The 15,456-nt window shown below is 38.1% G+C and overlaps 1 protein-coding gene across 10 annotated transcripts in view; it reads right to left on the reverse strand.

Annotated features, from left to right (window-relative positions):
- ATRX (ATRX chromatin remodeler) overlaps nt 1-15,456 on the reverse strand; it is a 309,323-nt gene that overhangs the window by 242,782 nt on the left and 51,085 nt on the right. For 8 of the 10 annotated variants that reach the window (XM_030933744.1, XM_030933747.1, XM_030933752.1 and 5 more), the window contains exon 2: nt 1,797-1,909. The exons of the other annotated variants lie outside the window; for them this stretch is intronic. In XM_030933744.1, the coding sequence (XP_030789604.1) occupies nt 1,797-1,909 (113 nt within the window). The remainder of the gene's footprint in view (nt 1-1,796; nt 1,910-15,456) is intronic. 10 annotated transcript variants of the gene reach the window in all.

A 15,456-nucleotide genomic window follows, 5' to 3' on the forward strand; every position in this document is an offset into this window, starting at 1 on the left:
TCTATGTTTCCATGTGTTTAGATACACAAATATTTACCATTGTGTTCCAATTACCTACAGTATTCAATACAACAACATGCTGCACAGGTTTGTAGCCTATGAGCAACAGGCTATAACATATAGCCTAGGTGTGTAGTAGCCTATATAAGTACACTCCATAATGTTTGCTCAATGACAAAATCACCCAACAATGCTTTCTCAAAAAAACATATCCCCATAGTTAAGTGATGCATGACTGTATTTTTCTTTGACATTTTAAAGAAATCATTTCGTTTTCATCTGCCTTCTATCGTTTCTGTTGTTAAGTGAGCTGCCAGTGTTACTGTTATTCCTTTGAAAATAATATTTTTTTTCCTCTGGCTACTTAAGAGATTTTTCTCTTGGTTTATGTTCTTTAGGAGTTTGGCTATGACATGCCTAGCTGTAGTTTTCTTTATATTTATCCTGCTAAGGGTTCACAAAACTTATTGAATCTCTAGTTCGATGTCTTTCATCACTTTTTAGAAAATGCCCAGCCCGCATCTCTTCAAACTGGACTTTTAACCAGTTTTCTTTCTTCCTTCTAGAACTCTAATTACACATATGATTGAACTTTTCACTATAACTCTCTTATACTTTTTTTGTACATATCGTGTGTGTCTGTGTGCATGTGTATTGTAGTTACCCTTGAAAACCTGAAAATGCTAACTGTTGCATGATACGAAATGTTTTTTTTAAAAAAGGGAACCAGGTACAATGGCTCTTGCTTATAATTTCAGCTACTCAGGAGGCTGAGGCAGGAGAATCATCTGAGGCTAGGAAGTTCAAGACCAGTCTGGACAACATAGCAAGACCATGTCTCTAAAAAATTTTTTTTGAAAATTAACCAGGCATGGTGGCACACACCTGTACTCCCACCTACTGGGGAGGGTGAGGTGAGAAGATTGCTTGAGCCCAAGGAGTTTGAGGCTGCAGTGAGCTATGATCACACCACTACACTCCAGTCTGGGTGGCAGAGCAAGACCTCGTCTCTTAAAAAAAAGAAAAAAATCTTTTTAAAGAGAGACAGAGACAGGGACGTAGAGAGGAGGTGTTAAGTGGTTTTATTTAAAAAAATAAATACACCAAATCTACTCAGGGATATTATCAAACAACATAAAAATTTAACTCTTATGCTGGGTGCGATGGCTCATGTCTGTTATCCTAGCACTTTGGGAGGCCAGTGAGGGCGGATCACTTGAGTTCCAGACCAGCTTGTACTAAAAATACAAAAATCAGCCGGACATGGTGGCAGACGCCTGTGATCCCAGCTACTCAGGAGGCTGAGGCAAGAGAATAGCTTAAGCCCAGGAGGCAGAAGTTGCAGTGAGCCAAGATCATGCCATTGTACTCCAGCCTGGGTGACAGAGCGAGACTCCATCACAAAAATAAAAATAAAAATTTAACTCCTAATACATGAATAATTGCTAGGAAAAAACATTCCTGTAGTACTCCTGCCTCTTCTAATATTATTTTTTCACCATCAACATTGACTAGCCACTCTATAACACATTTCCATTACAAATAAAACCGTAAGTCCTTCCTTTTCTAAGCTTTGTATAGTCATACTTACCAAAATTAAAATCTCCTATATCAGATATAGCTAAGATACATAATAGGTGCTTCTATAAAGCTTGCTAATCTGTCATTTTTCACAAACTGAAATCTTCTAAAAGCTGCTCCCTGAATAAAATAAATGGTTACCTCCATAAGTGTAAAAAAAAAAAAAAAAAATAGAAAAAGACTAGAAGGTATAGCACATTCTTTTTTCAATTTACCTGTGTTTTGATTCATTGCAAGTCGTGGAGGAGAACTTGTTTCTTCAGATTCTTCTGATGAGTGTGCAAGGAAGTCATGAAGCTTCTGCACCAATGTATTCAACTTGCTTTCACTATTAAAACAAAATTTAAAGAATTCCCTTAATTAGCCTTTCATGTTTTAAATTAATTGTAAAGCTCTAGCAAACTGAAAATATAGCCATACTGTAAGTCGTGTAAGAGTATGTACATTCAAAGTAAAAACTAAGGGAAATGTTACAGCTGTGGGTGTAGAAAGAAAAAATATTAAAGAAAACGAATTTTAGGCTGGGTGTAGTGGCTCATAATAGAGCACGGTGGCTCGTGCCTGTGGGTCTCAGCTACTCAGGAGGCTGAGGTGGGAGGATGGCTTGAGCCCTGTGAGGCAGAGGTAGCAGTGAGCTGAGATCATGCCACTGCACTCTAGCCAAGGTAACTGAGTCAGACACTGTCTCAAAAAAAAAAAAAAAACAAGAATTTTATTTCACTAAGGATATAAAAATATGAGTAACACAGCCTACCTGTACACTTACCTAGGATTAAAATATCATTTAAGGAAACTGCTATTACTTACTAAACATTTTGAAAATACTGAGGTCTTTCAATGCACTCTATATGATGTTTTTAAACAGAAGTTAAACTTTGTGTTACTTAAAAATATATCAGAAAATGCTACCCTTAAGTTAATTCTTAACAAACAATAAACCTACCTACCACAAAAGAATTTTAAAAGAAATCAAAAGAAAATTTGGGGGATTAAGCAGCAAAAAGGTATTCATATTTAAATTATATCCATTCCTATTTCACAACAAATAGCTGATCCTTGTACTTGTCATATTATCATTAGGTACCTAAGTTATTATTTCCTCTCACTTGTATATAGCTTATATTTGGGAAATCCTTAGAAATCAAAACATAGATGTAGATTATCACTTCAAGAAAGATTTATACTAGCCAACACCCAGAAAAAGAGAGGTCAAGATTTTCCTTTCTATCATTTAATAAAAATAATTCAGTAATTTATCAAATATATTTACAGAACACTTACTTTCTGAAAGGCCTAAGCGGTGTTTTGGTTTATTATTCTATCCTCTGCTTGACACAGAAGAACTGTATAACTGACTGGCATAAAGATGAACAAAACATAGAAGAGGACTTGCAAGAGCTCCATCGCTCAGGGAAATATTTCCTTAACTAAGTTTTATAGCATCAACTCTTAAGTTACATAACAGATGTATCAGTAATTCAACAGGGTTTTAAGGAGTTAAAACTTTAAATAAGGAAAGTATAAGTTTACCCCATTTTTTTTCCTTAGAGTTAGCCTCTTGCTCTGTCATACAAGCTTGAGCACAGTGGCGTGACCTTGACTCACTGAGGCCTCAAACTCTTGGGCTAAAGCGATCCTCCTGCCTCAGCATCTTGAGTACCTATGGCACACACCTATGCTCTTAGTTGAGGAATTGTGGCACACAACAATACTCTTAGCTAAACTTTTTCTTTAATTTTTTGTAGAGATAGGGTCCAGTTATGTTGCCCAGGATGATCTGAAACTCCTGGCCTCAAGAAATCCTCCCACCTCAGCCTCCCAAAGCATTGGGATGACAGGTGTGAGCAACCATGCCCAGGCCCATTTTTAATAAAAGTCAAAACTTTTGCATGTCAAGGGGCACCATCAAGAAAGTGAAAAGACAACCAACACAATGACAGAAAACGATCTTCAAATCCTGTATCTCTTGAGGGTCTGGTAACCAGAATACATAAAGAATTCTTACAATTAAACAACAAAAAGACAATTCAATTTTCAAAAGGGGGAAAAGACTTAGATATACATTTCTCAAAAGAATATATACAAACGACCAATGAGCACATGAAAAAATGCTCAAGATCATTAGTCATATCAGGGAAATGCAAATCAAAACCACAAGAAGAAACCAATTTATACTCAGTAGGATGGATATAATAATTTTAAAAACAAATTAAAGACATACATAGGCTCAAAATAAAGGGATGGAGGAGTATTTACCAAGCAAATGGAAAGCAAAAAAAAAAAAAAAACAGGGGTTACAATCCTAGTCTCTGATAAAACAGACTTCAAACCAACAAAGATCAAAACAGACAAAGAAGAGTGTTACATAATGGTAAAGGGATCAATGCAACAAGAAGAGCTAACTATCCCAAATATACATGTACCCAATACAGGAGCATCCAGAATCATAAAGCAAGTTCTTAGAGACCTACAAAGAAACTTAGACTCCCACACAATAATAGTGGGAGACTTTAATACTCCACTGTCAATATTAGACAGACGGACGAGACAGAAAATTAACAAGGATACACAAGACTTGAACTCACCTCTGGACCAAGCAGACATAACAGAACTCTCAACCCCAAAGCAACAGAATATACATTCTTATCAGCACCTCATCGCACTTCTTCTAAAATTGACCATATAATTAGAAGTAAAATACTCCTAAAGCAAATGCAAAAGAACAGAAATCATACCAGTCTCTCAGACTATAATGCAATCAAATTAGAACTCAGGGTTAAAAAACTCGTTCAAAACCGCACAACTACATGGAAACTGAACAACTTGCTCCTGAATGACTACTAGGTAAATAACGAAATTAAGGCAGAAATAAAGAAGTTCTTTGAAACCAATGAGAACAAAAAGATAACGTACCAGAATTTCTGGGACAAATTTAAAGCAGTGTGTAGAGGGAAATTTATAGCACTAAATGCCCACAAGAGAAAGCAGGAAACATCTAAAATCGACACCCTAACATCACAATTAAAAGAACTAGAGAAGCAAGAGCAAACAAATTCAAAAGCTAGCAGAAAACAAGAAATAACTAAGATCAGAGAAGAACTAAAGGAGACAGAGACAGGAAAAACCCTTCAAAACATCAATGGATTCAGGAGCTGATTTTTTGAGAAGATCAACAAAACAGACCACTATCCAGACTGATAAAGAACAAAAGAGAGAAGAATCAAATAGACACAATAAAAAATGATAAAGGGGATATCACCACTGATCCCACAGAAATACAAACTACCACCAGAGAATACTATAAAATAAACTAGAAAATCTAGAGGAAATGGATAAATTTCTGGACATATACACCCTCCCAAGACGGAACAAGGAAGAAGTTGAATCCCTGAATACACCAATAAAAAGTTCTGAAGTTGAGTCTGTAATTAAGAGTCTACCAATCAAAACAAGTCCAGCACCAGACAGATTCAAAGCCAAATTCTACCAGAGGTACAATGAGGAGCTGGTATCATTCCTTCTGAAACTATTCCAATCAATAGAAAAAGAGGGAATCCTCCCTAACTCATTTTATGAGGCCATCATCATCCCGATACCAAAACCTGGCAGAGACACAACAAATAAAGAAAATTTCAGGCCAATACCTCTGATGAACATCGATGTGAAAATCTTCAATAAAATACTGGCAAACTGAATCCAGCAGCATATCAAAAAGCTTATCCACCACGATCAAGTCGGCTTCATCCCTGCGATATATGGCTGGTTCCACATATGCAAATCAATAAACATAATCCATCACATAAACAGAACCAATGACAAAAACCACATGATTATCTCAATAGATGCAGAAAAGGCATTCAATGAAATGCAACACCCCTTCATACTAAAAACTCTCAGTAAACTAGGTACTAATGGAACATATCTCAAAATAATAAGAGCTATTTATGACAAACCCAAAGCCAATATCATACTGAATGGGCAAAAACTGGAGGCATTCCCTTTGAAAACCGGCACAAGACAAGGATGCCCTCTCTCACCTCTCCTATTCAACGCAATATTGTAAGTTCTGGTCAGGGCATTCAGGCAAGAGAAAGAAATAAGGGGTATTCAATCAGGAAAAGAGGAAGCCAAATTGTCTCTGTTTGCAGATGACATGATTGTATATTTAGAAAACTCCATCGTCTCAGCCCAAAATCTCCTTAAGCTGATAAGCAACTTCAGCAAAGTCTCAGGATACAAAATCAATGTGCAAAAATCACAAGTATTCTTATACACCAATAACAGACAAACAGAGAGCCAAATCATGAGTGCACTCCCATTCACAATTGCTACAAAGAGAATAAAATACCTAGGAATACAACTTACAAGGAATATGAAGGACCTCTTCCAGGAGAACTACAAACTACTGCTCAAGGAAATAAGAGAGGACACAAATGGAAAAACATTCCATACTCACGGATAGGAAGAATCAATATCATGAAAATGGCCATACTGCCCAAAGTAATGTATACATTCAATGCTATCCCCATCAAGCTACCACTGACTTTATTCACAGAATCGCAACAAACTACTTTAAATTTCATATGGAACCAAAAAGAGCCTGCAGAGTCAAGACAATCCTAAGCAAACAGAAAAAAAGCTGGAGGCATCATGCTACCTGACTTCAAACTATACTGCAAGGCTACAGTAACAAAAACAGCATGGTACTGGTACCAAAATAGATATATAGACCAATGGAATGTAACTGAGGCCTCAGAAATAACACCACACATCTACAACCATCTGATCTTTGACAAACCTGACAAAAACAAGCAATGGAGAAAGGACTCCCTATATAATAAATGGTGTTTGGAAAACTGGCTAGCCATATGCAGAAGCTGGACCCCTTCCTTACACCTTAAACAAAAATCAACTCACGATGGATTAAAGACTTAAACGTAAGACCTAAAACCATAGAAACCCTAGAAGAAAACCTAGGCAATACCATTTAGGACATAGGCATGAGCAAAGACTTCACGATTAAAATATCAAAAGCAATGGCAGTAAAAGCCAAAATTGACAAATGGGATCTAATTAAACTAAAGAGCTTCTGCACAGCAAATATATATATACACACACATATATATATAATATACATAATTTATATAATTATATAAAATAGATACATATATAAAATCAGAGTGAACAGGCAACCTACAGAATGGGAGAAAATTTTTGCAATCTATCCATCTGACAAAGGGCTAATATCCAGAATCTACAAAGAACTTAAACAAATTTACAAGAAAAACACAAACAACCCTAACAAAAAGTAGGCAAAGGATATGAATAGACACTTCTCAAAAGAAGACATTTATGCAGCCAACAAACACATGAAAAAAAAACTCATCGTCACTGGTCATTAGAGAAATACAAATCAAATCCACAATGAGATAACATCTCACGCCAGTGAGAATGGTGATCATTAAAAAGTCAGGCAACAACAGATGCTGGAGAGGACATGGAGAAACAGCAATACTTTTACACTGCTGGTGGGACTGTAAACTAGTTCAACCATTGTGGAAAACAGGGTGGCGATTCCTCAAGGATCTAGAACTAGAAATACCATTTGATCCAGCCATCCCATTATTGAGTATATACCCAAAGGATTATAAATCATGCTACTATAAAGACACATGCACACGTATGTTTACTGTGGCACTATTCACAATGGCAAAGACTTGGAACCAATCCAAATGTCCATCAATGATAGACTGGATAAAGAAAATGTGGCACATATACACCATGGAATACTACGCAGCCATAAAAAAGGATGAGTTCATGTCCTTTGCAGGGACATGGATGAAGCTGGAAACCATCATTCTCAGCAAACTATCACAAGAACAGAAAACCAAACACCACATGTTCTCACTCATAAGTGGGAGCTGAACGATGAGAACACATGGACACAGGGAGGGGAACATCACACACCGGGGTCTGTCGTGGGGTGGAGGGAGGGGGGAGGGATACCATTAAGAGATATACCTAATGTAAATGACGAGTTAATGGGTACAGCACAGCAACATGGCACATGCATACATATGTAACAAACTTGCATGTTGTGCACATGTACCCTAGAACTTCAAGTATAATAATAATAAAAACAAAAATCTCCATTAGAGAAACTTGGGTTCAGCCTTCAGTCTCACATTCCCATAACTACAACAGGAGCTTGATGCAGATGGCAGTCTATGAGATCTGATCTGCCTATCTGCAACTGGGTCAAAAAAATAAATCTAAATCCTGATGTTAGCTAACTAAATCATAAACGACTAGGTTTCACACCAATTTTAAATCCTAATGTCACTTTAAAAAAAAAAAAAAAAACTATGGCCCACGATCATTACCATCAATGTTTGACTGCTTTTTTACTCATGAGGAATTGGGAAATTTCAAAAATTATTAGTGTTTTTTAATACATCTGACAAAGGGCTGATATCCAGAATCTGCAAGGAACTTAAATTTACAGGAAAAAAACAAACAACCCTATCAAAAAGTGGTGGAAGGATATGAGCAGACACTTCTCAAAAGAAGACATTTACGTGACCAACAAACATATGAAAAAAAGCTCATCATCACTGGTCATTAGAGAAATGCAAATCAAAACCAGAAAGAGATAACATCCCAGGCCAGTTAGAATGGCGAACATTAAAAAGTCAGGAAACAACAGACGCTGGAGAGGATGTGGAGAAATAGGAACACTTTTACACTGTTGGTGGGAGGATAAATTCGTTCAACCATTGTGGAAGGCAGTGTGATAATTCCACAAGGATCTAGAATTAGAAATACCATTTGACCCAGCAATCCCATTACTGGGTATATACCCAAAGGATTATAAATCATTCTACTATAAAGACACATGCAAACATATGTTTACTGTAGCACTATTCACAATAGCAAAGACTTGGAAGCAACCCAAATGTCCATCAATGATACACTGGATAAAGCAAACGTGGCACCTACACACCACGGAATACTACACAGCCATAAAAAAGGATGAGTTCATGTCCTTTGCAGGGACATGGATGGAGATGGAAACTATCATTCCCAGCAAACTAACACAGGAACAGAAAACCAAACACCACATGTTCTCACTCATAAGTGGGAGTTGAACAATGAGAACATACGGGCACGGGGAGGGGAACATCACACACGGGGGGCCTGTCGGGGGGTTGGGGGCAAAGGGAAGGATAGCATTAGGAGAAACACCTAATGGAGATGATGGGTTGATGGGTGCAGCAAACCACCATGGCACATGTATACTTATGTAACAAACCTGCACGTATCCCAGAACTTAAAGTATAATAAAAAATAAAAAATTGAGAGTACTTTTAAAACAACAGTCTTCTTATAAACCAGAAAAGAAGTCTGAAGAAACAACAGATTATGGCAGACTGTCTACAAATTTACAAATGATGCATTGGTTCAACACCAGGAATGGGATGAGAAGGAAAGCACAATGAGAAAGGTGAAAGATGGAAAATTAATGGCAGAATGTGTTATGTACAATGCCACCGGTCCTCGAGTCCACAAAAAGTATAATAAAAATTCCACTATTAAACCAGGTGTGGTGGCTCATGCCTATAATTCTAGCAATTTGAGAGGTGGAGATGGGAGGATCACTTGAGGCCAGGAGTTCGAGACCAGCCTGGTCAACATAGCGAGCCCCCATCTTTATTAAAGAAAAAAAAAAAGTCATTATCACCTTGCACAAGGATTAGCTGAAAACAAGCTCAGTTCGATGAGTCAATTTCTGTAATACTTCTTTTCATTATTAAATTCAATTATCTCTATCACAGACATTTTACATGAAAATAATTCCAAGTTATTAGGATCATCCTTTTGGTCAGTAATTAAATATGTTTGGTTAGCAAAATAAATAATGAAAAAAACATTACTTTTCTCTCATTCCCTATAGAAACTTGTGAAGTACACAAAATGCACGAAGAAATGAATATAAAACTGCAACTTCTTAAAGCCTATGAAGTGTTAAATGTGACAGCATTTTTTTAACTTACCAAATATTTAGAGGTAAAATGACTATCCATTGTAGGCTAAGTTCCCATGAAATAGACACTCTCATAGCCTGTGGTGATACATACATTTACAAAACAAATTGGCAAAAACCATCAAGAGACTTTGATCTAGTAATTCTATCTCTCTTTATCTACACAAAGAAAGTATTCCTTTTTTTCTTTTGAGTCGGAGTCTTGCTCTGTCGCCCAGGCTGGAGTGCAGTGGTGCAATCTCGGCTCACTGCAACCTCTCCACCTCCCAAGTTCAAGCAATTCTCCTGCCTCAGCCTCCTGAGTAGCTGGGACTACAGGCGTGCGCCACCACACCCGGCTAATTTTTGTATTTTTAATATAGACGAGGTTTCACCATATTGGCCAGGCTGGTCTTGAACTCCTGACCTCATGATCCACCTGCCTCAGCCTCCCAAAGTGCTGGGATTATAGGCATGAGCCACTGCATCTGGCCCAAAGAAAATTTCTCTACATAATAACTTTACTCAACAAAGGTATCGATCTGTGAGATACACACAGAAGAAAAAAAAAAAAAACTGTAATCAATTAAAGTGTATAATAAAGACTAGGTGAACAAGGATGCAAACAAGTCATACAATATCATACCAACCATTAAATTTTAAAAGTTCAAATAATATGGAAAATAGCTCATACTACAATGCTAACCAAAAATAGCAGGCTATAAACTGTCTATGATGTATGACAACAATTATGTTTAAAATTGAATTAAAATATTGCTAATAAATATACCCCAATATGTCTATAGTAAGTGATATCTAGCTAATATTACAGAAGATATTTTTCTTCTCCCTTTTTGGTACACAATTCATTGCTTTCATGCAGAAAAATTTTTATTTTCTTTTTTAATTCATAGACTTCTTTAAAATTTGATAAAGACATGTATGACTCAAACTAATTCAAAATTTAAAACATCACTTTTCTAAGATTATTCAAGGTAATTCAATTCCATTTAAGAAATTACTCACATGTGCGTGTGTTTCTAGTTTCAAAATCGTCATGTTTAAAGTACATTATATGGCCAGGCATCCCAGCACTTTGGGAGGCCAAGGTGGGTGGATCACTTAAGGTCAGGAATTCGAGACCAGCCTGGGCAACATGGTGAAATCCCACCTCTATTTAAAATACAAAAAACTTAGCTGGGCGTGCCAATGCATGCCTGTAGTCTCAGCTACTCGGGAGGCTGAGGCATAAAAATTGCTTGAACCTGGGAGGCGGAGGCTGCAGTGAGCCAAGATCACACCACCGCACTCCAGCCTGGGCAACAGAGCAAGACTGTCTCAAAAAAATAAACACATTCTGGCCGGGCGCGGTGGCTCAAGCCTGTAATCCCAGCACTTTGGGAGGCCGAGGCGGGTGGATCCGAGGTCAGGAGATCGAGACCATCCTGGCTAACATGGTGAAACCCCGTCTCTACTAAAAATACAAAAAACTAGCCGGGCGTGGTGGCCGGCGCCTGTAGTCCCAGCTACTCGGAGGCTGAGGCGGGAGAATGGCGTGAACCCGGGAGGCGGAGCTTGCAGTGAGCCGAGATCGCGCCACTGCACTCCAGCCTGGGCGACACAGCGAGACTCTGTCTCAAAAAAAAAAAAAAGAAAAAAAGAAAAATAAACACATGCATACAGTTATTTGTTAATACCTGTAACTTCAGTTTTAAATTAAACAGTAATTAACGATTTCGACTTTTCACTAATCCAAGAGATTCTATTCATACCTGCTTTACTTACAAGTTTACTACTCACTTAAGTGTTGAAAACTTCCTAACACGTGTCCTTATCAAACATAATTATGACAAATATTTTCCAAAGCCAATGGAAACCAAAAAAGTGCAGAGGTGGCTACACTTACATAAAACAAAATAGATTTCAAGACAAAAACTATAAGAAAAGCCAAACAGAGTCACCATATAATGATAAAGCAGTCAATTCAGCAAGAGGATATAACCATTTTAAATATAAATGCACCCGACACTGGAGCACTCACATATATAAAGCAAGTATTATTAGAGCAAAAGGGAGAGACAGACCCCAATATGATAATACCTGGAGACTTCAATATCCCACTTTCAGCATTAGACAGACCTTCCTGAGAAAACCAACAACGAAACATCAGACTTAATGTGCATTACAGATCAAATGGACCTAATAGATATTTACAGAACATTTCATCCAAGGGCTGCAGAATACACATTCTTCTCCTCAGCCCGTGGATTATTCTCAAGGACAGAACATGTATTAATAAGTAACAAAACAAGTCTTAAGATATTAAAAATACTGAAATAATATCAAGCATCTCCTCTGATAACAGAATAAAACTAGAAATCAATGAGAAATTTTGAAAAGTATACAAATATATGTAAATTAAACAGTATGTTCCTGAATGATCAGTAGGACAATGCAGAGATTAAGAAGAAAATTGGAAAATTCATTGACACAAATGATACTGAAACACAACATACCAAAACTTATGGGATATAGCAAAAGCATAACTAAAAGGGAAATTTATAGCTGTTAAGTGCCTACATCAAAAAAGAAGAAATACTTCAAATAAACCCTAACAACACATCTTAAAGAACAAGAAAAGCAAAAGTAAACCAACTCCAAAATCAGAAGAAATAGTAAAGATAAGAGTGAAGCAAATGAAACTGAAATAAAGAAAACAATACAAAATATCAGTAAAACAAAATGTTGGTTTTTGTAAAAGTTAAAAGAAGATTTAAAAACCTTTGGCCAGAGTGAAAAAAAAAGAAGATCCAAATATATAAACCAGAGATGAGAATGGAAACATTACAATTACAACCCATACTACAGAAATAAAAAGGTTCATTCATGGCTACTATGAAAAACTATATGCTAATGAATTGGAAAACTTAGAAGAAATGGACAAATTCCTAGACACAACCTACCAAGATTGAACTATGAACAAATCTACAACCTGAACACAACTATAACAAATAACAAGATTGATGCCATAACAAAAATTCTCCCAGTAAATAAAAGCCTGGGACCTGATGGCTTCACTGCTGAATTCTACCAAATATTTAAAGAAGATCTAATACTGATAGGGGCAGGAGGCAGAGAAATTCTAGGAAGACAGGGGCAGTCCCTGGTGAAACTCCACGTTCAAGCCAAAAAGCCTGAAACCCAAGGCCCAAAGTGAAAACTTCTATTCCTGTTAGTCTGTTCTCTCCCGATTGGTTCTGTTTGAACAATTTCTCTTTACCAATAGAATGTTGCCTTTTCCAAAACTCCTACAGCCTGCCCCGTCCCCATCCTGTGCCTATAAAGACCCCAAATTCAGTTGGTAGAGAGGAGAGAAATGGCTTAATTTCGGAGAAAAGATGGCCAAACTTTGGCAAAGGAGATGGCTTGACTTAGGGAAGAAACAGCCGGACTTCAGGGAAATCAGCCCTTCCCGTCCCCTCTCCAGCTCCCCTCTCCGCTGAGCCATTCCCACCACTCAATAACATTCTTCACCTTCACCATCCTTCAAGTGTCCACTCGACCTCATTCTTCTTGGATACCAGACAAGAACTCAGGACCCACTGAGTGTGGGTACCCAAAAAAGACTGTCACACCAGCCCTTTGCCCTTGCCAGTAGAGGGCAGCCACCCCACATGACAAGGCAAGAGGCCATCTGAGCTGTTAACACACAGCCATTGGCAGACAGCAGAACTAAAGGAGCACTGTTAACACAACCTTGGGGGCCTCGGGGTCAGAGACACCACCCCCTTCCCCATCAACCTGGGTGCTGTGCCCACAACAGCCAGGTCCCACACTCACTCGCTTGTGCCTGGTCTGGCCGTGGTCTCTGCACAGAGTTTGCTACTGTGTCAGTGCCCGGACCAGCTGGCCAGGTCTGGGACTCACTCACTCACATGCACCCGCCAACAAGGGGTTGAGCACCGCAGGCTGAGTAAACATTTGCCCCTGTCACAAGTCCAACAAAGGGGCCGAGAAAATTCCTGCATCAATACTATTCCTACTCAAACTATTCCAAAAAATAAAAGGAAGCAATACTTCCAAACACATTCTGTGAGGCCAGTATTACCCTGTTACCAAAACCAGACAAAAACACATCAAAAAAAGAAAATGACAGGCCAGTATCTCTGATAAATATTGGTGCAAACATCCTCAACAAAATACTAGCAAACCAGATACATTAAAAAGATCATTCATCATAACCAAGTGGAGTTTACCCTTTGGATGCAAGAGGGGATCAATATATGCAAATCAGTGTGATACATCATATCAACAGAATGAAGTACAAAACCCATATTATATCAATTGATGCTTAAAAACCATTTGATAATATTCAACATTCCTTTATGATAAAAACCCTCAAAAAAATGGGCTTAGGAGGAACATACTTCAACATAATAAAAGCCATATACAACACACCCATAGCTAGTATCAAACTGAGGGGAAAAACTCAACGCCTTTCCTTTAAGATCCAGATCATGACAAGGATGCCCACCTTCCAGCAGTTACTCAACATAGTACTGCTGGAAATCCTAGCTACAACAACTAGACAACAGAAAGAAATAAAGGGAAAGGAAGAAGTCAAATTACCCTTATTTGCAGATTATATGATCTTATATTTAGAAAAACCTACACTCTACAAAAAAAAACTATTAGAACTGATAAATTCAGTAAACTCTCAGTATAAAAAATCAATATACAAAAATCAGTAGCATTTCTATATATCAACAGTGACCAATCTGAAAAGGAAATTGAATAAAATTGAAGAGGACACCAAAAAATGGAAAGATGTTCCATGTTCATGGATTGGAAGAATCAATATTGTTAAAATGTCCATACCACCCAAAGCAATCTACAGATTCAATGCAATCCCTATCAAAATGCCAATGACATTCTTCACAGAAATAGAAAAAACAATCCTAAAACTTACATGGAACCACAAAAGTTCCAGAATTTCCAAAGCTATACTAAGCAGAAAGAACAAAATGAAGAATCACATTAGCAGACTTCAAATTATACCACAGAGTTATAGTAACCAAAACAGCATGATTCTGGCATAAAAGCAGACACATAAACCAATGAACAGAATACAGAACTGAGAAACAAATCCACACATCTACGGTAAACTCATTTTCTATTTTACAAAGGTGCCGAGAACATACGCTGGGGAAAAGAAAGGCTCAATACGTGATGCTGGGGGCCAGTCACAGTGGCTCACATCTGTAATCCCAGAACTTTGGAAGGCCGAAGCAGACGGATCACTTGAGGTCAGGAGTTTGAGACCAGCCTGGCCAACATGGTGAAACCCCGTCTACACTAAAAATATAAAAATTAGCCAGTCATGGTGGCAGGCGCCTGTAATCCCAGCTACTCCGAAGGCTGAGGCAGAAGAATCACTTGAACCCAGGAGGCAGAGGTTGCAGTGAGGGGAGATAGCATCACTGCACTCCAGCCTGGGCGACACAGTGAGACTCACTCTCAAAAAAATAAATAAAATAAAATAAAGTAAAATAAAAGGTGCTGGGGCCAGGCACGGTGGCTCACACTGTAATCCCAGCACTTTGGGAGGCCAAGGCAGAAGGATCACCTGAGGTCAGGAGTTCGAGACCAGTCTGGCCAACATGGTGAAACCCCATCTCTACTAAAAATACAAAAATTAGCTGGGCATCGTGGTGGGCGCCTGTAATCCCAGCTACTTGGGAGGCTGAGGCAGGAGAATCGCTTGAACCCAGGAGGCAGAGGTTGCAGTAAGATGAGACAGCACCACTGCACTCCAGCCTGGGCAACACAGTGACACTCACTCTCAAAAAAAT

Source organism: Rhinopithecus roxellana, chromosome 7 (assembly GCF_007565055.1).
Source record: "Rhinopithecus roxellana isolate Shanxi Qingling chromosome 7, ASM756505v1, whole genome shotgun sequence".
NCBI lineage: Eukaryota > Metazoa > Chordata > Mammalia > Primates > Cercopithecidae > Rhinopithecus > Rhinopithecus roxellana.